This window comes from Dipodomys ordii, unplaced genomic scaffold, assembly GCF_000151885.1.
Source record: "Dipodomys ordii isolate 6190 unplaced genomic scaffold, Dord_2.0 Scaffold47, whole genome shotgun sequence".
Lineage (NCBI taxonomy): Eukaryota > Metazoa > Chordata > Mammalia > Rodentia > Heteromyidae > Dipodomys > Dipodomys ordii.
In genome coordinates, this window is record NW_012267263.1 from 7,891,837 (window position 1) to 7,917,817 (window position 25,981).

General features: G+C 37.7%; 1 protein-coding gene across 1 annotated transcript in view; it reads left to right on the top strand.

The window, feature by feature from the left end:
* Window positions 1–25,981, top strand: part of Slc9a2 (solute carrier family 9, subfamily A (NHE2, cation proton antiporter 2), member 2) — a 111,046-nt gene that overhangs the window by 42,689 nt on the left and 42,376 nt on the right. Inside the window, exon 3 of the mRNA XM_013019740.1 lies at window positions 5,628–5,878. Coding sequence (XP_012875194.1) covers window positions 5,628–5,878 — 251 coding nt within the window. The remainder of the gene's footprint in view (window positions 1–5,627; window positions 5,879–25,981) is intronic.

The following is a 25,981-nucleotide window of genomic DNA, read 5'->3' on the forward strand; positions in this document are numbered from 1 at the left end:
CTGGGTTTGATTCCTCAGCACCACATAAACAGGAAAAGCTGGAAGTGGTGCTGTGGCTCAGGTGGTAGAGCACTGGCCTTGAGCTCAAGAGCTGAGGGATAGCGCCCAGGCCCAGAGTTCAAGCCCCATGAGTGACAAAAACAAAGCCTCTTGTTTCCATTTCTTGAAGTTCAACTAGCATCAATAAGATAATTAGATGGTCTTATGCACATAGTTATTGAGCTATTGTGATCCTCTGCTAAGAATATCCTAGACATATTCCAGTTATTATAAGTGAGGGAAACCATGTGGCCTATATTTCTTTGGGTCTGGCTTACTTCACTTAATATAAAATTTTCCAAGTCTTCCCATTTCCTTATGAATGGGGCAATGCCATCTTTTCTGATGGAGGCATAGAATTCCATTGTGTATATACACCACATTTTCTTGACCCATTCATCTACTGAGGGCATCTGGGTTGGTTCCATACCATAGCTATGGTAAATAATGTTGCAATGAACATGGTTGTACTTTACTGTGGCCTTGTTTGTTATCATTTGGGTAAATGCCCAGGAATGAGATTGGTAGGTCATAGGGGAGCTCTATGTTTAGTCTTTTGAGGAATCTCCATAGTTCTTTCAGAGTGCATGAACAACTTTACATTCTCACCAACAATGCAGTAGTTTGATCACATCTGTTATTATTAGTTTTCTTGATAATGGCCATACTAACTGGGAGGAGGTGAGATCTCAATGTCATTCAGTTTTGCATTTCTTTTATGGACAGAGAACATTTCTACATATGTCTATGGGCCATTCTTATTACTTCTTATGAGAACTCTCTCTTTAAGTCTTTAGCCCACTTATTCATGGAGTTGTTGTTTCTTTGGAAATTTGTTTTGGGTGGTTTAATCTTTTGAGCTCTAACTGTATTTTAGATATGAGGATGTTGTCTAATGTACAGCTAGTAAAGATCTTCCCTCAATCTGTGGGCTTTCTATTTATCATACTAGCTGCATCCTTTGCCGTGCAGAAACTCTGCAGTTTAATGCAATCTCATTTATCCAGACCATCTTTGATTTGCTGTGTTTCTAGATCTTCATTTATGAAGTTTCAACCTAGGTCGAGTGCCGATGGCCCACGCCTGCAATCCTAGCTACTCTGGAGGCTGAGATCTGAGCATCACAGTTCAAAGCCAGCCCAGGCAGGCAAGTCCATGAGACTTTTATCTACAATAAAGCAATAGAAAACTGGAAGTGGCGCTGTGGCTCAAGCAGTAGAGCGCTCACCTTGAGCTGAGGAGTGCAAGGACAGTGCCCAAGCCTAGATTTCAAGCCCCAAGACTGAAAAAAAAAGGAAGTTTCAACCTGTGCCAAGGTGCCCTAGTGTTTCCTCTATCCCTTCCTGTAATATTATTAGGGTACTTGATCATTCATTGAGGTCTTTGATCCATTTGGAATTGATTCTGGTTCAGGTTTGTATAGAAGGATCGAACTTCAGTTTTCTACATACCCCAGTCTGCCAGAGAGGCTGTCTTTCTTTTATTTTGTGTTTTCGGCTTCCTTATCAGATTAGGTGGCTATCAGTCTGTGGGTTCATTTCTGGGTCTCCAATTCTATTTCACTGGTCCTCAGGCTTATTCTTGTGCCAGTTCCAAGCTTTTTTTTATAACTATGGTTTTATGATAAGAGTTTGAAATTTGATATGGATATTCATCCAGCACTGTTCTTCCGGCTAAAGATTATTTTTGCTATTTAAGGTCTTCTATTAATCCATATGAAATTTTGGATTGCTTCTTCTATTTTATTGAATAATGTTGTTGGGATTTTGATGGTTCTTGCATTGAATTTGTAGATACCTTTAGGCAGTTGCTATTTTCATGATGTTAATCCTCCCAATCCAGGAACATGGAGGTTTTTCTACGTCCTTATATCTGCTTTAATTTCCTTTTTCAGGTTTTTAAAGTTTTCTTCATAGAGGTCCTTCACATATTTAGTTAAGCTAATTCCTAGATGTTTTTATGAGGCTGTTACAAAAGGAGTTACTTTCCTGATTTCACTTTCTCTTTTTATAGTTGTTATGCAGAAAAGCTATTGATTTTTGTGGGTTAATTTTGTACTCATTGAAGCCATTTTTCACAGATTCATAGGAGATAGATTTTTAGCCTATGTACATCATAGTTATGTATACATAATAAATATACATATATAAATGAAAATTTCAAACCTCTTTTCTGCAAAAATTCACTTGGGTGAAATTCAAGGATCTAGTATGAATGAACTATGTATGGATTTGTGGATAATTGTAATTAAAGGATTTTATCTCATTCATTATGACTCCTTGGTGTCAAGTTTGGCATAAAACACTATGGTCATTATGGAAGGCTTTCTGGTTGTCAAGATAATGTGTCTATGTAAGATTTGCCTCCAACATGGTGTGAGCATTTGGGGGCAACAGCTTGATCCAATTGAAACTTCCTTCAGTAAGCTGAAAGCAAAGTATCTGGCACTCAGCTTCACTCTCTACAATATCTACAGAGATATCTGGGAATAGAGTAGATGATGAGTTGCCAGGAAAATAGTTTTGTAAGGCTTATGAATGTATGGTCATTTGTAGATTCTCCCTTTTCTGTGAGCCTAATCACCGAGTTTCATCAGGAGGCCTTATCAGTGTCCTCCATGGGGTGAGATGAGGATTGGGAGATGAGAGAGAGGAGGAGGAGAATCACTAAGTGAGTGCAGGACCTTCCAATTTCATTGAGAAAATATGGCACTCAACTGAGAGGCAGAACCACCAACCAAAGATGGCATATCAGAATGTGATGAATGATTTGGCAGCTCATTTGCATGTTGTAGGAAGCCAGAGGAAAGGGTGAATCACAAGGGCTATAGAAGTCCAAAAGTGCATTTGGTAGGAATAGCAGCTTCAGCTGCTCTACTTTGAAGACAGATAGAGTTACTCTAGGTTTACGGACTGGTTTCTACTAAGGAAAATGGCAGAAAATAAAACAAGGGCAAAGCTGTATAAAGATGTGTTCTGTGGAACAGTGGTAAAATCCTGTTCCAGTCTTTCCAAAGTGTTGGACAGCAGTTTAAAAAAAAATAAAAATGGCTGGGTACCAGTGGCTCAGGCTTGTAATCCTAGCTACACAAGAGGCTGAGATCTGAGGATAGCAGTTCAAAGCCAGCCTATGCAGGAAAGTCCATGAAACTCTTATCTCCAATAAATGATTCAGAAAAGGCTGGAAATGGCACTGTGGCTCAAGTGTTAGAGCACTAGCTTTGAGCAAAAGAAGCTCAGGTATAGCATCTAGGCCCTGAGTTCAAGCCTCAGGACCATTCCCTCCCCTGCAAAATTAGAAATGAATGAATGAAAGAAGGAAGAAAGAAATGGGAGAGGGAAGGATGAGGGGGAGAAGAAAGGAAGGAAGAAAAAGGCTGAGAGGAAAGGCCAGAGGGAAGGAGGGAGGAAAGGAAAAGTAGAAGATGCTCTAGGTATTATAAGGTATTAATAATAATTATAAATGATAATTATAAATAAATAAAAAGCTTTTCTAAAGTAAGGTCACCAGCAGTTTCAAACAAATTCTCTCCGGCAGGCTGGAGGCAGTGAGGAGTGGTAGAGGCTGGGGACAGAAATTCAGTGCCCAAATAAACCTAGGAGAGAGGCTTTTAATGAAAAATTAGAACTTCTCTATGAGAAAACAAACTAAAAATCTTATCTCTATGTTCTCTTTCTTTTGGAGTGTTGGTGACTGTCACCTTTGCCTTCAGCTATCTTGAAGCACAGAGGTAGCACATCTCTGGTCTTCTCCAGAAAGTGGTTGTGTCATGTTGTTGCCATGGTAACCTGGTGGCTGGGGCAAGCCTCTGGCTGACAACAGGAAGCTACAGCGAAGTCTACTTGAAATCAGTTTCTTCTTGGTCTAGTAAATGATAATATTTTCAATGTTTCATTCCTCAAGATACGGGTCTTGTTCATTTTTAAGTTATTTCTTGAGGGTAGGAAGCCCAGTTTTCTTGAGAGTTACACCAAGAATTAAGAGAAAAGAAAAACAGCTCTCTGGATCATCACTAATTTTTGAAAACCAAGCTATATATGTATATATACTATATATCTACATACATATTTATCTACCTGCCTATATAGTTATTTATCTATCTATCTATCTATGGCATCTACTAGACAATGTGGAAATCACAGTAAGATGTATATAATCAGGAAGAATAAAAATATATATCAGATTTATAAAGTGGTAGATGGTCATTAATGGCCATAACTAAACTGTAAATAGTGAGGTGGCAGGCAAGTGAGCAGTAGGGAGAGTGACTCACTAACCAGGGTCATGCTTTGAACACATTAACCAGGTCAGCAGACTTGTAGTCTAATATTGCCTCTGACATTTTGTGTTGTTTGACCTTGGTCAAACTGGATCAATTTTTACTTTTTCAGAACCCAAATGAAAATGTCATCGAGCCCTGATCTCAAATATCCTTCTCAATTGGCTCTCCTGAAGATGCCATATACCCCCCCCCCCAAGTTGTAAATATCATCAAGAATAGATGCAGGAAACTTGCTTGACTTGAACTGGTCTTGCGAGTTTTGTGGGAAAAAAACAAAACAAAAGGGAAGTCTTAAGCCAGTTCTTCCCCATCTAGCTGGCTCAGTGCCCCCTCCAATGGTTGAAAGCATATTGCTCAGCAGACTTGAAGTACCTAGCATTCTTGAATTAAACCAAGTCTGTAAAAGAAACTAGACAACCGAGGCATAAACTATGTGTGAAATCACAGCACACACACACACACACACACACACTACAACACACATTCTTCCCTACCCCACTCATCACACCGCACCACATACTTGCTGCCTTAAAAAAAATTCCTTTGGGCTGGGGATCAATGGTTCACACCTGTAATCTGAGCTACTCAAGAGGCTGAGATCTGAGGTCTTGGGCCAAAGCCATACCGGGCAGCAAAATCTGTGAATCCCTTATGTCTAATTAACCATTGGACAAGCCAGAAGTGATGAGGTGGCTCAGGTGAGAGTCTCAAGTAAAAAAGCCATGTGAGATCTTGAGGCTCTAAGTTCAAGCCCCAGGAGGGATATAAACATTCTTTTGAATCTCATATTACATCAAGCATATACATAGGTGGAATGAGGAGGTGGATCTGTAGTGAAGACTTGGGAGAAGGACTTTCCTTGTGTGACTCCATGGTGGGTCTTTGTGAGGTAAACAATTTCATGCCAGTACTGATAAGTTTTACTCTGACACATAGCTTCATAAACAATGGTGCTAAAAGAACAGAACTGGGTATACTGGGTGGTAAACAAATATTTTTAAAGAATTTTAGTGATGATCTGACAATACAGTGTTTTACAGTAAGCTAGGAAACAACCTTGAAATCCCCTTCCCTTTAACATTTAGAAATAATTTCTCTGACAGCACACTTTTCATCAAAAACAATGTTTTTGTTTTTTAAAAATCCACAAAATTAAAATGTACTACAAATGACTATCTAGCCATTACCCCTTTTCATCCACTTAGGTTCACAGAGGAAAGGTCACTCATTGACGGGTTTGTGTGGGGCCAGGAGGAGAGAGAAGAGACTAGATGAGATCTTACAACGTGTTTTCTCTCTCCCACAGGTCCTGTACAACCTTTTCAAGTCATTTTGCCAGATGAAAACCATTGAGACCATTGACGTGTTTGCAGGAATTGCTAACTTCTTTGTGGTAGGAATTGGTGGAGTGCTCATCGGCATCTTCCTGGGATTTATAGCAGCATTTACCACTCGATTCACTCATAATATCAGAGTTATCGAACCACTCTTTGTCTTCCTGTACAGCTACTTATCCTACATAACAGCTGAGATGTTTCATCTGTCAGGCATCATGGCGTAAGTATTTCCCCTTAAAAGCCCTGGAAGAAATTTTATTAAATTCATGCACTCTTAAGTCAAGTTTTCAAAACTGACTATGTCATAGGACTTCATTTTTTGCCAGGCCCTATTGGCTCATGCCTGAAATCCTAGCTACTTAGAAGGCTAAGATCTGGGGACTGAGGTTCAAAGCCACTAGCACTACATTTTCTTATCCTAAGAAAAAATAAAAATACGTTTTCTTACCTTTGGTTAAAATGAATTGAAAATAGATAAGCAGTCAAAGTTATGCTAGTATTGTCTGGGACTAAGTTGGAAAAACTACCTAAAAGTTCCAAATGTGATAAATGTGAAATAAATGAAATGTGATAAACAACCTGTTGGAGTTGAGCTCAGTCAGATACCAGCATTTTAAAATGCTAGAATCTGATTCCTATTCTGTGTGGTCCACATGGGAGGCTATAAAATATTTCCACAGGCTTGAGGTTCCCAAAGAGCTCCACAATTGCTTTTGTCCATCCATACAGACAACCTTAATGGTAGAAATATTTTATGACATGAGTGATTGGAGATAATTGCTTAAAGCCATTCAAAGCAGAATTTGGTGAATGGAGGGCTGGGGGGAGTGATCATGTGATTTCCATTAGTTTGATAAGCTACTGAGCTCTGACTATAATGGATCAAACTATTAAACAACTGCTAAGGTATCTAGAGCAATCCACAGATGGGCTGCTGAGTGGTAATGTTTAGATCTCTCCATTATGGCCTTTGGAATGTCATTTTGACATGCCAAATCATCATCATCATCATCATCATCATCATCATCATCATTCTGTCACACTATGGTCATCCTCGCTATCAGATCAGTATGAAGTACTTCACTAATGAATAATTAAATGCCTTTACATTTTTTCTTTAGGCATACATTAATTTAGATCATATGCCAGGACCTGTGGGAATATACATAGAGTTTTGCTCTTGTAGATATGGTCCTCATTGTTCCTGAAATTTTCTCTCTTTACTAGATTTTTGGGGATCCTTTGATTAAAGACTATGTCATTTTCTGTCTTATATTCACACTTTTGTATCAAAAGCAGAGAAGGTATATGACAGAGGAGAGGAAAGGCCACGTTGAAAGGAGAGTGGTTTTCTGTTTCACAGGGAACCTAAATAAAGCAACATATTAATCCAGTTTGACCCAGTAATGAAATGTTCCATGTCTTCCTGGTTGCTATTCATATCGTTTGTATGACTTCCAGTTTGCTCTCTGTTCTTTGACCAGTGTCAGTGAAAATGTATGATCAGCTAGTTACATGGTCTGCGAAGAGACTGTGGGATGGAATGTAGTGCCTAGCTTCACGAATGTTCTTCTAGAAACAATTTGTGATAGAATCTTGAATTGCAGAGTCTCAGTGCATAACATCCTCTGGAAGACGTATGTATGCCGATGTTCTAGAACACTCAAAATGTAGCAAACTAAATTAGCTTTCTGGTCTAATGTCCAAAGGCAGAAACCTGGGTCTCCTAAGAACCACAGGATCTGAAGAGTTGTATGGGGTTGGATTTGGATGCATCAGAAATCTCAGTGAAACATGGAGTGTGCGGAGATTGAAGGGCGGAGATTGAAGGGCTTGTTCATCATCAAGTCATGGGCCTGTTGTGAAGATGTAGTCATCATTTACTTGCTCTGGGAAATCAGAAACCAGAAACAAACATGTCTTTGATAAGAAGCAAGGGTAATTTTCTGCTGTGGTTTATAGATGGATGATAAGCATTGCCTTTATTTTCCAACTTGAAAGTGTAAATCAAAGTATTGTAGAAAAATTCCCTCATTCCATTTAATCTGATATTGTTATTGTCTATAGCAATAGTATGCCAGAATGATAAAAAGATCATTACATGAGACATTACAGGAGAGGCATATATTTTTGCATCTAGGATTACCATGCACACTCATTATCCTATGATGAACAAGAAATGAAGGGACAGATTCATGTCACTGTGCTGTTTTCCTCTCAGAAGTGAGGCTCTGGTTTCTAATACAGAATTATCCATGTGTTCTTCACAGCATGTTTTCCATAATACTGCCATGTGGAGTCAATCACGGATGTTCATGTCCCCCCTGCAAAGTATGATGTGTGCACTTCCCCGCTATGAAATGTGATGTGTGATATGTGCACCTATTTACCTGAGGATGTTGGTTCCAGGGATACAGTATAACAATACCACTTCTAGTGGCATTATTTATGCACACTGCTCATCGAGCTAGTAATTGTTTCTGTGTGTGAATTGCACAGAAATAAAACTTAGGATTTCTAATTTCTTACCATACTTCATACTAATTGCATTCTTTTTCTTGTCATTTACAAACAAATTTTGAGATTAATGGGATTGCTCAGGACTTGCTCTCATTTGCTAAAGCGAGATGAGTAGGCTTCTAGAAAAGAAGGTAGACAGAGAGGGTGGGAAGGTGAGCTGAATATTTGTTGATTTTTTAAAAATTAAACACGTTAAGCATTTGTTAAGCAGAAAACATTATGGTCATGTTGAATTTATCCAACTGAGGATATTTTGTTGTGTTGTCAGATTTAGAAGTTTAGTGGAGTTGTACTTTCAAAGCAATCTTCCCTCCTGCCATTCTTTCCTTTCTTCTTTTTTTAAAAGGATTTGTTTAATAGGACACTTGTTGCAATTTCCCTGCCACCTTCTCTTTTTCCCTTTCTACCTCCCTCTATCCTTTACTTCTTTGCCCTCTTCTTAATGCTTTTCAGACTGTGATTCTCTGTACATGAGCTTTGTTATAGATGAACACTTGGACAAGCTGTCCTAGAATGAGATTATATAATAAGCAGGTAGTTAATAAGGGAATGTGATGAAAAAGAAGCTTCATTTTGTAAAACACAAGACTTGGCTTTGAGTTCAAAATCCAACCTGTTTCTTAGGTAGGAAAGCTGTCTGCAGGATATTTGTTTTGGTTTCTTTAGTGAGATGACAGAAGTAATCCACATTAACAAACCCTGTTGTTTCTTCTCTTTATTGTTAAACATAACAATGATTTTATATGGCTTTCATTGACAAGAACTAAATGATATAGTATGAGATGGAGTTATATCTCCCTTTTACTCCTCTGCTTTGTAACCTGTCTGGAGAATCCTTGGGGATTCTGAACAGAGGTTTCAACTTTGTGTCCTTTCTAATACTTTCTTCAAAACTTAATCAGATGGTAAGAAATCATTTTTGTTCATGTTTTGCTATGTGTTCATGAATGACTTGGATTAAAACATAGGAGGAAATATGAAATTCCTTGTTTTAAATGTTTTTATGCTTACTTCTTTACTGGAAGAAATTATTGCAGTAAGAAAAACTTATTCTCTCTGTCTCTGTCTCTCTGTCTCTGTCTGTCTCTCTGTCTCTGTCTCTCTGTCTCTGTCTTTCTTTCTCTCTCTGTCTCTCTCTCTCATGTTTGTGTTGTGTGTGTGCTGTAGGATTTGCTTTCACAGCCCTAGATCTAAAGTTAAGGGAAAGTGTCTGCAATTGCTGAAAGAAGAAAGTTTGCACATTAGTGACCTTGGATACCCTTCCTTACTAAAACACTCTCTCATGGAATATAGACATGATTAATAGTTAACTAGTTATCAATTTTAGAAATCCTTGTCTCCATTCATATGTCAATGACTTTTCACTAAGAAATGTTCACAGCACATTGATCACCTATATCAATCTATATGGAGTCAAATCCAAATGAAATGAGCTTAAGGGAATTTTTTTCTCCTTTTGGATGCCAGGCACGTCTCTGGTCCTTACTTTTTGTCTCATAGTGTCCCCAGAGCTCTAGTTAATGACACATTGAAAACATCCTGCCCTGCAGAGTCAGGTTTGGCCTCCACTACAGATTGCAACCCACTGAGAAATGTTTCTCTTTGATATTCCCCATGGATTTCAAGAATGGCTAAGAGTCATTTCACAAAGGGCAGGAAAGTTAGTGCTTACCATGTCTTAGTTTCATTTAGATGGTTAATAATTCCTCAGACTTTCTTCCCTCAAGGGTATTTTCTAAGTGTTTTCTGTATATTGTCAATTATTCTGATGGTGTTATTGCATTGAAAGTAGGAAGTGGTGTTTCTTTTAGTCTCATTTTATGAATGTGCAGTGGAGGCCCAGATAGGCAAAATTGGCTGGAAAGTGACTCAGTAGGTAGTAAATTCCAGGACCCTGGGTCTCCAGTGACTAAGCCAGTAGGACCATTGAAATTGAGAAATGTAACACAATTGTCTTTTGATGGTAGCTGGGGATTTTAACTCAGAACTGAGCACTTGTGCTGGTGCTCTACTCCTTGAACCAGCCTTCTAGCCAAGTTTTTTTACTGGTTATTTTGGAGATGGTGTCTTACAGACCTTTCTGCCTGGGGTGGTTTTGAAACATGATCCTCTGAACTTCAGCCTTTTGAATAGATAGGATTGCAGGCCCAAGCTACCAACACTTGGCCCACACAGCACATTTTTAAGAAAATTTAAAAGTAAGAATTTTTCTTTTACTTTTTCTTACTTTGAAGTAATTATACAAAGGGAGGTGCCAGATAACAAAGCAGTTTATGAATGCAGTGCATCTTAATCAGTGTTACTCCGTTCAACATTCTCACCCCCCCTTTAACCGACCCCTTCTTTTCCCTTTCATAATTTTGTATGTAAAATGAATTATTGGCTACATTCTAGCCCTCTTCCCCACTTCATGCATCTACCCTTTTCCCCTTGGCCAACCCCCTACCCTTGGATGTATCCATTTCCTGGTGTTGAATTTAAATTTGTGAGGCTTTAAGCTAGGAATTTGCATCTGCAAACAGGTCTAACTTTGGCCTGAGATAGTCCTGGTTGAAGTTTGAGAATAGAATTCCTATTCTATATGCTTTTCTTTGTGGAATTATCATTTCCTTTAAACTTTGACAAAACTAGAGAGGCTTACCATTATTTGCCATATGGCAGCGTGGCATTGAACTCAAGTTGATATACTTACCATTCAAAGGGACCAGTGAATTGAGAACAAGTTGTTGGGGCTAGGAATATGACTTATTGGTAAGGCAGCAAGATGGAAAGAACGATGGCTTAGAGTCCTGAAACTCCATCTCCACACAGGGTTTAGATGATTGATGAAACCTTATATGTTGATGTGCACCAGTTTTGGAGGGTAGGAGAGAGATTAGGGAAGTTTCAGGTAGAGAGTTGGATGGAAAAAGTCAGAGGAGGAGACCAAGGCTAAAACCCGACTCTGCCGGTATGTCCCCCCAACTTTTCACTGGATCATCTATCTTGTGTTACTTTGGAAGATAAGAGTTTTATTTTTAACAATGGTGTAGACCTTCGTTGATAGATATGTGTGTGCAAGGCTGAGCCTTGTAAAAGCTGGCCTGCCCACCTAAATACAGATGCCAAACAGAGGCTAGAGAAGTATTTTTTATGAAGCAGGAAATAAGACACACAAGAGGTAATAAAGCATTGCTCTTAGTCTTTGGACACTTTCAGGAAAAAGTAAAAACAACAAAAACAAACAAAAAGTTGTATGATCTTTGGTGTCATATTGCTTAGTCAGTAGGGTCAGAGTAGAAAATGGGGAAATTTGAAAGGATAAACCTTAGCCCAGAGTCATCCATATAAGTCACAAAATCATTTGCATTTGTTTTTATGGTTTGAATGGGTCAATTGGTGAATCCTAGCATTCACTTGGTTCTTTGAGGGGAGAGACAAAAATAGTGGACTGTGACATTTTTTTTCCCCAACATGGTGGCCACAGGTGAGTTTCATGTACTTGGAATATGCCTAGCCCAAATTGAACTCTGTTCTAAAATTAATATATGCAGCAAAATTTTAAGAATTAGTAGGAAAAATATTGTAGAATATTTCGTTTGTAATTTTAGCTGATTGGCTGTTAATATGACTAGACATTAGATATCCTGAACTATGTATAATATGAAAAATGACATCATCAGTCCATTTTCATGTTTGTATCATGATGACTAGGAGTTTGGAAATCACACACACACACATACACACACACACACACACACACAGCTCTTTTTATGTTTTTTTTTTGAGACACTGACATATTTTAGTATTTACCATAAGGTTTGCAGAAAGGAAATCATGCAGAAAATAATTCATTGAGGGGAGAGCATATTGGCAGCCTGAATGAGATGGCAGGTGTGATTGGGGTTAATGTAGGGAGAGGGCAGGAGGAGGAATGGCCACAGCGCTTGTGAACCTGACCTTAGAATCTGGGAACCTCCCATGGTGTGAAGGAAGTGTGATGGGGTGGTCCAGGATGTGACTTCAGAGAAAAGAGAGGTAACTGCCCACAGGTGTGCCAGTCACCTGTGTAACACAGGTGCTGCACAGAGACTTCTGGGGGAGCACATGTGCAGTCTGCATGGAAAACAAGGGGAGAGGGAAGTCTACCTGCAGATTGGCATGGAAAAAAGTGGCCCTTTTCCCAGGCAGAACTAACATTTACCATATGCTAGTTGGATATTGGAAGAGAAGCAATATGAGGGAATAGAACAGCTTCCAATTCTGTTTCAATTACCTTAAGTCTTATAACCACATAATTAGCAAATAGTTATTCTCTCTCTCTTTTATTCCTTAAGGCTTAAAAAATTAATATAACTTAGCAAAACAAATGGGAGTTGCTTTGAATACAACTGTGGGATGTCAGATTCTTTGCGATCATTGCTGAAGGCACTTATTTATTGTCCTCTGAATTTCGACATACTTTTAGTAGTGTAGGGCAGGTTGTTTAAATCCAAGAGAGTAGAACCTCTTGTTGCAGAATGTATTTTAAATCAGCCTTACCTAGATTCTACTCGTGAATATACTGACAACCATAGAAATCTTCGTCTACTGGTATAGGATGAGCCCATACAGGTTATTAGAGTTGTGTCCTAATTATCTATTTCCTAGTTTACAAATGACATTATGTTTTCCTTATCTTTGTTCTCTTCCAATCTCTTCATGATCAATTTGTAATTTTAATATTTTAAAATTGATGCTGTTGTTGAGCTAGGATCACATATCTCAGAATATTTTTTAGTCTTGGTTGTTTCATGAAAGATTGACTTACTATTCTTTAAAAAAAATTATTGTCCAGGTGAAGTACAGAGGAGTTACAGTTACGTAAGATAGTGAGTTCATTTTTTTGTCGAACAGGTTACGCCCTCCCTCATTTTTCTCCCATTTTCCCTCACACCAAACCCTGCCCCCACCCTGAGTTGTACAGATAATTTCCAACATATTGTATTTGTCTCACCATTTTGTTGTTCTCTTTCTTGTCCCTAATTCAGATCAAGGTATATACAATACACATAGTTCCCATGGTTTCCCTCATTTGTAACAATTAAATATATGTCTAGGATAAGCTTAGCATATGAGCAGAATAGCTCAATAGCTATGTATATATGACCATATAAGATGATGTTAAATGAAATGAACTCTAAGACTTGGACACAAGAGGATTTTCTTTGTTGTTGCTGTTTTTAATGTATTATGTGATTTATTTTTTCTTTTGTGTTTTTCCCCCTATGGTTTATGCCCTGTTGTCACTGTATTTGATTTTAGTGACTTACTAGTCTTAGGGTTTACATTTAATACATAAAAGTTAGGTTTTATATTTGCCATGTTAGTGATTTACATGTTAGTGAAGAGAAAGCAGTGGGAAATAATGTTCTCTAGGATGCTAATACCCTCCATGTCTTAAAAGATTCTCCGTGGAATACAAAGACAGACATATCTTTGTGCCCTGTGAGGAAGATGCTAACATAAAGTGACAAACATTCATGACACCTACATAGAGTCTTCTAACAGGTAATTGAGAGATTGCTACCATTCTTGAATATAGAAAGGACGCCTATTGCGTAATCCAGCATAATTTTCTAATATATTTCCCTAAATCATGTCTCATGCTTGTACTATTTCACATATTCTCCCAAAAGTATAGAAAGAAAGCTTGAGATCACTTTCAATCTCACAAATAAATGAAAACAAGTGTCAGAAACATACAATCTCTGGACCTCACCTAATACTGTATGAGCAGCAGGGTTATAAATACGTTGTTGCATGGGAGAGAAGAATCCATTAGTTAGTAAGGAACAACTACAACTAGTTTTGATGACAACAGTACAAAAGTTCATTAAAACTATGAATTAGATAGTTAACCAGGAAAATTCTTCACCAGGTGATGTGGACTTTAGAAGATAGAAGATTTTGTATGTGTTAGAAATGAGAGAAAAGGTTGATGGAGGTAGGGATTTACACAGTCTTTGGGAAACTCTGGCTTGTCCTTTTCTAAGTGACATCTTTTAGTCCAATATGGTATACTATAGCATACAGTGTCTACTTCTTGAATATTTCCTAACTGGTATTGTAAGAGAAAAATAATATGTAGCTGAAAGCTTTTTAAGAAATATTTTGGAAAGTTGAATGATTCTTTTTCTTTTTTAATTAGGTATATTGTATTATCTTAAGTAGTTATACAAAGGATTTGCCATTCAACAAAGCAGTGTACGAATACAGTGCATCTTGATCAGTATATGAATACAGTGCATCCTGATCACTGTCACCACTTTCAACATTCTCACCCATACTTTCTAACCCAACCCTTCCCTTTCCTCAGTTTTCATAATTTTATAGTATATGTATTGAATTTACTTATTTTTTTCCATTAAGCAAAGCTGGCAAGGCCACCACTTCTGCCAATCACACATCCTTAGTAGTCCCACAATTTTGTGTGTTTCTAAAAAGCTATTTAAAGACAATCCTGACTTATGACTTAGTCTCAATTAGCACAGGATTCAAAAATAAAGTCTAAGTATCTGAACTTGTAAATCAACTATTAAATGTGAGAAGGATTAAATACATTATATTTGATATCCATATAAACTACATTAATATGCCTTTCAGTAAGTTAAAGGCAACATTTCAGACACAGGGATTTCTAATCAATAGTCAAGAAAAAAGTATTAAGTAGATTCTTTATCTTTAACCATTGCCTTTCACATATTCATTTAAGTACAAGTTAATTTTACATAAATCAGGACTGTCTAGCAAAATATTGTCAGCCATTCGTGATCTGAATTCTGATGTTAGAGATTAATTAAATTAAATCTATGAGATATTTGTTTTGTAATAAATAAGGTGTGCCTATTATTTAGAAGTAGATTATTTTTTCAAATAAACTAGCAATTCTTCCTCTTTTCTCTTCTTCTATTTTTCCTCTGCCAGCATCAAGAGGCTAGAACTCAAGGCCTCATGCTTTCACACAGCTTGCTTGTTCCTTTCTAGTACTCTACCACTTGAGCCTCATCTCCAGTCCAGCTTTGTATTAGTTGAGTGGAAGAACAGTCCTGAAGACTTTTCTACCCAGGATGGCTTTGAACTATGATCCTCCATATTTTAGCCTTCTTAGTTGCTAGGATTACAGGCATGATTCCCAAGTACTTGGCTCTTCCTTTTTTTTTTTTGTCGGTCGAGGGTCTTGAACTCTGAGCCAGGGCGATGTCCCTCAGCTCTTCAGCTCAAGGCTAGCACTCTACCACTTGAGCCATAGCACCACCTCCATTTTTCTGAGTGGTTTATTGGAGATAAGAGTCTCATGGTCTTTCCTGCCTGGGCTGGCTTTGAACCACGATCCTTAGATCTCAGCCTCCTGAGTAGCTAGGATTACAGGCGTGAGCCATCTGCAACTGGCCCAATGAGGTACTTTTTGAAGTTCTCCAATGAGTGCACTGGTGTCTCCTTTCCACAGTTGAAGTTCTTGTTCTTGTTGGCATCTGTGTAAGGGATGCCTAGCATTGTCTTCTGAGAGAAGTGTAGAAGTCAACAGCCAGACTTGTCTTCTGCCCATACAGACTGCAGAAATGTCCTGCCTGTCTCCTTTTTCCATAGTATGTCAGTGGGGCACACTTCTGAATAAAAATGTTACCTTTCTCAACATCACTCATTTCATTAATTGTTCTTTATTTGCTCCTACAACAAAGGAACCTGCTTGGATGATAGACATCCCATGCTCTCAATGATGCTTTTATAAAAAAAAAAAACATTTCTTTGTGAATGAGGAAAGTTAGAAAGGAAATAATAAAGGAGAAACTGAAGGGAAGTTGGATGATTCTGCTTAAGTGTCATATAATCATTAAAATATCAAATGGAAATCTTGAGGGAAAGGAACAAATGTTTTCCAAGAGCTACATTTAGGTTTTGGCTTCTCTGTGTGTGTGTGTGTGTGTGTGTGTGTGTGTGTGTGTGTGTGAGAGAGAGAGAGAGAGAGAGAGAGAGAGAGAGAGAGAGAGAGATAGACAGACACAGAGAGATAAAGAGAGAAGCTGGGAAATCATCCCTTGGCCTCATATATGCTAGGCAAGTGCTCTGCTGAGCTATAATACCCTCAACCCTTGGGGGTTTCAATATAAATACCTTCAAAACTTAGATGAGAAGAGAAATTGTTGGTGGTGGGGTTGAATCCTACAGCAACAGACAAAATACTTCAAAACATTCTCTAGGCCAACATATTGTAGGTTATATTCTCAAAGTGGACATGTAAACCCATGAAGTATTCAGTATTCAAAATAATGTATTTTTGCCTCATTTTCTTAAACCATATTAAAGCCACTTTTAGTTTGTATTCATCTGTATTTTTCCCAGAGATTAACTAAAGATTATCAATTGAGATTATGTATTAGGTCTCTAGAGTTTATGTATTCTAAGAAGTCTTATTCTAAGTAGTCTTGAAAGATACTAGGATTATTTTGGTGCGAGCAAAATCAAAATAAAATAAAAACGTAAAAATGTAAGTAAAATTAAACAACTTATTGTTGAAGATTTTAAAAGGTATATTTTTAAAGTTAATCAGTCTTTTCCCATCTGTTAACATATTTCTGGTTCTCTTCATGTGTTTATTAAATATATTGTACTAATGGAAATTAATTTAAGAGACACCCAAGCAATTTAATTTTCTAGAATACATTCCTAGAATACATAATAAATTTGATAAATGCCATATTTGACTAGCTTGTGTAAAATCAATGCATTGCATTCCCAGGATGAAATTGGTCTAAAATATTAGAATATTGATATTATTTTACCTTCTATTAGGTATCATTAAACCTCTGATTTCTTTACTCTTGATAATAGAATAGATTTTAGAGGAAAGTTAGCAATACTTCACACAGGAAAAATAATCCTTGCCTGATAAATTCAGATGACATTAAATTTGAACAGTTTTCTCCTAAATTAAGAACTGGTTCTCTTTGAAGAAGACTTTGTATAGTAGGATGATGCTGCCTGTGCTTTGTTTTGGAATATTCTCTTGAGAATTCCTTACATTAATATTTTTTTTAAAAATGATGCTAATGCAGGCTTATGTTTCAGAACTATTGATTAGAAGCGATGACTCATGCTTGTAATCTCAGCTATTCAAAAAGTAGAGATAGGGAGGACTTTGGTTCAAAGTCATCCCAGGAAAAACTTAGTAAGGCTTCATTCAATTATAAAACAAGCTGGGTATTTTACATCTACTCCCAGCTGTGGGTAGGCTAAGGGTTGGAGAACCATGGTCTGAAGCCAGTCCTGGGAAAAAGCAAGTTCTTACTTGAAAAATAAAGCAGAAGAACAGTAGAGTTATGACCCAAGTGAAAGAGCATTTTTAGGTATGAAACCTTGAAGTCAAGCCCGATGCTGCTAATGTATAGATAGATAGATAGATAGATAGATAGATAGATAGATAGATAGATAGATAGATAGATAGATAGATTGACAGAGAGGGGTTACTTCTGGCAACATATAGGCCAAAATGTAAACTAAAACAATTTAGTTTTAGCATTTATGATACTGTAAATTTTTGTACTACTGCTAAAATAATTGTCTTTCATTTTTTAAAGAATATTTTCCCCCAAAACTGACACTGAAGTGTGCAGCTACCACCCTGCTTGTACTTATGAGAATGTCACATTCAGACCCATGGTTTAACTTCCTAGCCCCTTCAGGACAAGGTAGGGCAGGGAATTCGGATAAGAATGTTAGAGTTTAGATTTTCAATATCTTCTGAAAGCCCATGGCTCAAGGCTTATTTGCCAACCTTTGGTACTTTGGGGAGGTGATAGAACTTTGAAGAGTTTAGCAGAAGGAAGTTAAGTCATTGTAGGCATAACCTTGAAAGAGATACTGGAAGCCCTGTCCTTTCTTCCCTGCTGATGTAAGGTAAGCAGCTTCTGTGTCATGTGCTCCTGCTATGATGTACTGGGCTACCACAGCTTCAAGGCAACAGGACCAAGTGGCTATTGACTGAAACCTCTGATACCATGAGGCAACATTTTTAAGTTGTTTGTTTCTGTTTTATTTTTTTTTAATCAGTAGACACCTGACTAATCCAAAGAATCAAGGCTTGCTCTTCCAGTGACCTATTCGACACCTGAAAGAGAGTTTATTCCTTCCTCCCCTTAATGTAACAACCCTAACTTTACTTCTCAACCATGCTCTACATAGGGAGGAAATAACCTGGGTGAGATCACACCTCCTCTGCTGGTTTCTTCTCAAGATGTTGTTGTTTAATGTGCTTCTTCTTTCCTTCTTAGTGTTTCCTTACCTCATTCAAACACAGGCTCTGACTTTCTGATTTTTTTAATGTATTTTTTTATTAGATATATTTATTGTAAAAAATGTTGTATAGAGGGGTTACAGTTACCTGAGTAGGGTAATGGCTACATTTCGTAGTGAGCATGGTTACCTTTTCCTTTGTTTTCCCCCTACCATCACTTCACTCCCCACCTCCCCAACTCCTCCCACCCCACTCCCCCTGACATTGTAAAGTTTGTTTTCAACATAGTGTCCTGTACATGTCGTCATCACAATGGGTCAGCCTGAATCCCCATTTAAGCATTCCCCAATATCCCTTCCCCTTCCCAAGTTACAAAAATGCATATACAAGGTGCAGAACACCGGCATCAAATCCAGTGAGAACAGGGGTTATACTGTGGGGAAGAACATACAAAAGAAACAAAAGAATTACATAGTTCATTGTAAGTACATTAAAAACACTAGCACGAAAAAAAAACTTGTATCCCTGTCTTGGGGTACATTTTGCTTAACATTATCTAATGTGGTCGTATGTACATAACCTTTGACCTTCTCTGCTTGTCCTAGACATGTACTAGTCATTGCAAACAAGGGAAACCATGGGACCTATGTTTCTTTGGGCCTGGCTTACTTCACTTAATGTAATTTTTTCCAAGTCTTTTCCATTTCCTTACAAATGGGGCAATGTCATTCTTTCTGATGGAGGCATAGAATTCCATTGTGTATATATAAACCACATTTTATTGATCCATTCATCTACTGAGGGGCATCTGGGTTGGTTCCATATCTTAGTTATGGTAAATAATGCTGAGATAAACATGGTTGTGGTGGTAGCTTTTGTTTGACCTTGTTTGTGATCATTTGGGTAAATGCCCAAAAGTGGGATTGCTGAGTCATAGGGGAGCTCTATGTGTATTCTTTTTAGGAACCTCCATACTGCTTTCCAAAGTGGTTGAACAAGTTTACACTCTCACCAACAATGCAGTAGGGTTCCCTTTTGGCCACACCCCTTCAGCATCTGTTGTTACTAGATTTCTTGATTATAGCCATTCTAACTGGGATGAGGGATGTGTCCAAGTGTCCTGGAGTCTGCCTTTCGTGTGTGCCATCAAAGTTAATCTCCAGCTGTTTGAAATAACTTGAGTCAGATGGTATCCTTTTAGTGAGGAACCTGGCTCAAACAGTAGAGAGGTGGTATTAATGAGGGGAACTAAAATCATGCTGTTTTAAGTTTTAAAAAGATGTTCATTGGATTATGTAAATAAATTCTTGATATGGACAGCTGTCTATACAACAAAAGAAGTCAAAGACCACACTGCAGTTCAATTTCTTGGAAGCATCAGAGCAATTTACCTCAGAGCCTTTGATTATACTTCTTCTTCTGCCAAGAATGCTCTTCTGTTTACCATTGAGGCTTCAAGGCATGCATTTCCATTATAATTCCACCATATCTCACTTCAGATGATCAATCTTTCCTTGACAAACACACAGTGCAGATTGGGATTGATAGTGGAAGCTGAGTTCAAGTTCAAGCCTAGCCCTAAGCTGGCTGACTCTGCAGGCCTGAGAGATCCTCCTCTGCAGAGGAATTGCTCCTGGTAGCAGGGAGAAAGAACATGGGTAGAAACTCAGGAAGGAAAAATATTGGCAAAGTAACATTGAAAACCCAGTAGTTACCAGACTGTGGTTGTTCATACCTGTAATCCTAGATGCTCAGGAGGCTGAGATCAGAGGACAATGAAAGTCCTTGAGATTCTTTGTCTCCAATTAACAAGCAAAAGTGGGTAGTAGAGTTGTGGCTCCAGTGGTAGAATATTAGCCTTCAGGGAAAACACCAAGACCCTGAGTTCAAGCCACAGGACCAGCACAAAACAAGAACAAAACAAACAAATAAAACATCCAGTCCTATGTTGCTGTTATTGTTTTGAGGCATCTCCAAGTTTCCTTTCATAGTGGTTTCATCTGCTATTATGTCCTTTGCAGGCAAATGGGTAGACCTGGGAAAATATTAAGTGAAGTAAGTAGGTTCAGAGAGACAAAGGATGCATGTTTTCACTCATATACAGAAGTTAGATCTAAATTATATGTATATATGCACACATATACAGAGTCATATGCAAATATGCACATCCATATCAATGAAAGTATAGTATATACAGGGGAGGATTTGAATTGTATAACTTCTGTGACCAATTAAGTTACAGTTTAACAAAATGAATCCCAAGAAGCTGTAAATTGTGATATCAAGAAGGTAGAGTTCATGGGGTGATGGCACACCAATGGATAGAGTAATGTTGTGAGAATGCAGATATAATATGAATATTTATGTGAAAACTGAAATGGGAAATTTGGAGGGAGAGGTGAGGTTGGAAAAGATGGGGGGGAATGGTGAAAGGAGTGACAATGATCACAAAAATGATATTTTGAAATGAACTCCTTCTATACAACTATTTAAAGATAAGAAAATAAAATTTGCAAACACAATTATCCTTCTATCCCATATTAGCCCTTGTGTTCACCCTTCAATAAAATTTAAGTAAACTGATTATGATTTTAGCACTTTTTCTTTTTCTTCCATAGAGCACACTGTATAAATCCCACTTGTTTTTCTCAAACATTGATGTAGGAATCACTTAGAAATGGTAGGCCTGAATCAGTGATTCTGATTTTCAAGGTCTTGGATAGGGCCTAGACCCGGCATTTACATTTCTTCAGTGAATTCCGGTAATTATGTGGTCCAGAGACCACACTGCTTTAATATACATGCTAGTTGCTTAGAGCATCCAGAAAGCAACATCTCATGTTGATGTTCCCAGGACCCAGGGAGAACCCTGAAATAATAATAATTATTATTATAATGATGATGATGATGTGTGTGTATTTGGTACAGTGATGTTGCATGGTGGTCTCTCATGTCTAGGTCCCAAGATATACCAAGAGTTTGAAGTTCTCCAAGTCTTCCCACTTCTCTCAAGCCTTTCTCAATACTCCCCAGCTGCAGTCAGCAGACTCCATGGGTCCTGTGCTGTTTGGCAGTGAGTTGTGATTCTTGGGTGATTCCTCTGCACAAAATTGTGACTGCTTTAGGTACCAAAAAGTGATAGATAAACGTTAGCTGAATTGAAACCATTTCGAAAGGATAAAAAAAAAGATGTAGGTTTTATGACATGGATATCTCTACATGAATAAACTAGTGTTTGTAATTTTTTGAATTTTCTTATTTCACTTTTGATTTTCTTTTCTTTTGTCGGTCACGGGGCCTGAACTCTGGTCCTGAGCACTGTCCCTCAGCTTTTCAGTTCAAGGCAAGCACACTACCAGTTGAGCCACAGCGCCACTTCTGGCTTTTTCTGCTTATGTGGGGCAGAAGAATCAAACCCAGGGCCTCATGAATGCAAGGCAAGCACTCTACCACTGAGCCACCTTCCCAGCCCCCACTTTTGATATTTTAAAGAAGTTTTTCCCCCATTTTTATGCTTGGGTCCTCTTTTGAAAACACTTTTACTTGCATTTTCTCATATGTCAAACTCACTTTCTCTTGGTTGTCAGGTTTCCTGGAAGAAGCAGTTCTCTATATAGTGAATTCATGCCCTGGAATAATTAATTTACTTCACATGAATGACTACTTTATTCTGAGAATATGCGGTATACCCTTAGTCACCAAAAGACCCTGGCTTTAATTAATACAGAGAAAACTTTGTCATTGGTATTTGTGGTTGCAAATGCTTGGCACTAGGAATGTCTTTGTATCTTGCAAAGTTTTAATTGAAAAGTTATAACTATTATTTGTATTTAAATTTTCCTGCAATTTTGTCCATACTCTTTAAAAACATAGGCATATTGGGAATGCGGGCAAATGAATTTTGCAGCATTCTATCAGCCAAACTCACTGCAAGCAGTCCAGATTCCAGGAAGAGTCTCCTAACACTAATGAGGAAAAAGAAATCAGAAAAATCACTATTCTTTCTTTTAAAAAGTATCTATAACCTGAAATAATGAGCACAACTTCTTCACCATATGCCTGTACACATAGAAAGAATGTATGAACATATATAATATATTCTTCATAACCAGAATTCTTGCTTGACTACTCACCTTCAACATTGCTGCCTGGTCCCTTTGTCTCTAAAGGTCACATCCTTAGCATTCTGGATAAAAAACCAAAACCAATTGAATATGAATTTGGTAGCAATGATAGGCATAGAACCATGCTGAGCAGACATAAATGCTAGACCTTACACTCCCAAAGTATTCAGTCTGATAGAAGGGAAATGAATATCTGGAGAAAGCTGGTTTCACTGAATGGTCTAATGGAGTACTATTTAAAAAACTATCTGTTGAAATTTCGTCTTTGGAAGGTAGTCAAATAACAGATTATCAAAATAGAAAGTCTGTTGTTTTTCTCCTCTGAAGAGTCTGCGGAACTAGTATTAGCTGGCTTGATTTTTGTCTATGCTGTATTTTGAATGATACGGGGATACAGGAAACCTCAATTACTGGTGAGTACAAAAGCCACTAATTACAGTGCTTTTGCCTTACCATCTCTAAATTGGTGATAATCACTATACATTTATGTTAAAGGAGGGCATGATAATAACAAAGCAGAATGATCCAGTGAATTCTATACATGCCTGACCTCCACATGGTTCCACAGAAGGTAACCCAACACCTGTCAAAACATGGGCATGTTTTGATATGTTATATGTACCAGGTGCTAAAAGAGATTTTCAAAAACAATGTCAGAAAGTATTGCAAAAAACAAATTATCTTTATCTTCCAGATTTTATTTCCTTCCAAATCTGTCCTCCACATGTCCTTCAGAATTCTCTTCCTAAATGACAAATCTGTTCATATCATATGGCCATTCCTATTAGCAGTACTTCCTTGCAGAATCAAAATGATATGTAGACACTATGCTACGTATGGGAAGATACTTTTGTTTTTCTTATTGACATTTCTGCTTGGATTTGGAGGACATGTAAAAAGAGCAAGGTAATAAGTTATTATATAATCAGAGCTATAATTTATCCTATAGATTCAAGGAACTACAAATCAAACATATCTGGACAAATATTTTTGTATAAAATATTCTTGTATAAATATTTTTGTATAAAATATTCTTGTCCTAATTCCCTATGAAACTCAAGATGCAGCTAGTTGCATTGTATTGGATAGTATGGTTTAAAGTCAGAAGGAGAATGGGCTGACTCATATATGAAGACTATGCATCCATAGGTCTTGGTATCTACTGAAAGACCAGAACCAGATCCCTAATGGGTCTGAGGGGCACTTCCCTCTTCTTGTTCTTGCTTAGTAGACCCTTCTTATTGAGGATGATTTCGTACAGATGTCCCCACTTTTGTGGCAGAAGTAGCAGTTCCTTTCTCTGAACTTCCTTCCATTCCTCATCACTACCACCTGTAGTGTTGGGTGATAACAGCTCTTCCTGACCATTTCTTCCCTTAGATTACACACTCTTCAAGGCTGGAATTGTGTCTCACCTGTTTTCATTGTCTTAGATCTTGACACAGAATTTGGCCAGAGTAGATGCTCAGAAATGGTTGGTTGCTATTAATATTCCATTCATAATCTTATAAACTCACATGGACTTTATGAAAGAAAAACTTGCATGGAAAGGAGAAAAATGGATCAGTGACACCAGCTAACAAATGTAAGACCATACTAGGAATATTAGAGGCCAGTAGTTTTATTTTGAAAGGCACTTTAGAATAGGGAAATTTAACTGGAATTTTCTAAAATATAAAAAGGCTGTATAGGCAGTTATACTGGTGCAGACATTATTATGTTGTTGTTATATAGTAAGGATTAGAAACCGAAGGCTTCAAATTCCATGCTCATGGGATGTAGGATGACATTTCATTTGTCTTAGCTTGTAGTGCCTTTATGATGTGCTGTGACATGACATTACTCCTGGAAAGCTGAGGAGAGTCAGCCTACAACATTATAGAAATGTCTGAGCTCTAGAAGCACCCTGTGATTCTTCTGGAAAAATTTACTGTGATGGTGAATACTCTAAGCTCTAGAAGTAAGGTTCCAAAGGGGAACTGAGAAATGTATATTGTTCTTTGTTGTTGGGGCACTGGTTTGCCTATACCTCCCTGTAGAAAGAGATTAAATCATTTCCTATTCTTACGACAGTGTTGGAGATGAAGTGGTTTGACCTTTGCTTATAGTATACAACAAAAATTTTTGCAGTGGGAATATCTCCAGCCTTTGCGTGAGTGACCACGTGAACCAAATTTACATGATAGACCAGAATGCAAACATTGGATTAGTTGTCCCCAGTCTCTACCATGCATGGTGCTGTAAATGCACAGCAAATGCTTTTCCTGAGTGGGGTGATTCTTGTGTGCTGGGTCTGTGGTATCCCTGGCTACCAGGGTGTTCCTCTCCATGAAGTGATATGGGTAGCATGTCACAGACATTTGAGTGTCTGGCTAGCATTGGCATCTTTCCCCATGTCACATTTACCATACAAAACAATGGAAAGTGACTGAACATTCACATAAAATTAATGTATTATTCCTACCTATGTCTTCCTATGTCTTCAGTCATTTCTGAAGGGATAAATTTGTTTAATTGATCATGAAGTGTATAGGAGATTTTTTTTTGCTTGAATGGTCCCAATGAACAATCTGAACTTTTGCAGAGGGAAATGTTTAGCACATTTACAAAATAATTATTCTCCAGGTCTTTAAAACTCATTTTACAAATCTGGAAGATGAAAGAGAAGGGAGAGATTGAAAAATGAAGACAGGGCAAGTGAGAGACATTAAGAGAAAGAGAAGCACATGAAGAGAGATTCAGAGTGAGTGAGTGTGTATGGGAGGGTATGATTAGAAAGGGGCTAGTATGAAGAACCAACTGGAAAAAAGCTGGCTAATTTGTCCATTGGTTCTCATTATTCTCCATATTTGTCTATAGGTTTAAATATTTCCTAATATAAACCTTTTAAAGTACCTTTGCACTGAATTTCAGGAATTAATATGGACATTACAAATTGTGTTTGTTACAAATTTTCTATACTCAACACTTAACAAAGTCTCCTTAGTTTTTGTTGGTATGCACATCTTTCATTAATAAAACGTCTTATAGCTCAGATTAGTAACTGATCTAATATAGTGTTTAACTCTGATTATTTTGTATTATAAAAAAGTCCTGTTTTGAATGATAAAATTTTTTTCTGAAGTGTATTTATCTAGGATCCAGTAAAGATGTCTACATACTAATTCACAGAACCTATTAATATCTTATCTTATTGGGCAAAAATCACTTTTCAGCTGAGATTATATCAGCCTTTTTATTTTTTTGGAGGAGGTTTCCAGAATTGGGGCTTGTACTCAAGGCCTAGACATCGTCCTTTAGCTTTTTCACTCAAGGCTGACACACTAACACTTGAGCCACAACTCCACTTCTGGTGTTGTAGTGGTTAAGTGGACATGAGTCTCATGGACTTTCCTAATGGTCTGGCTTTAAGCTGAGACCCTCAGAG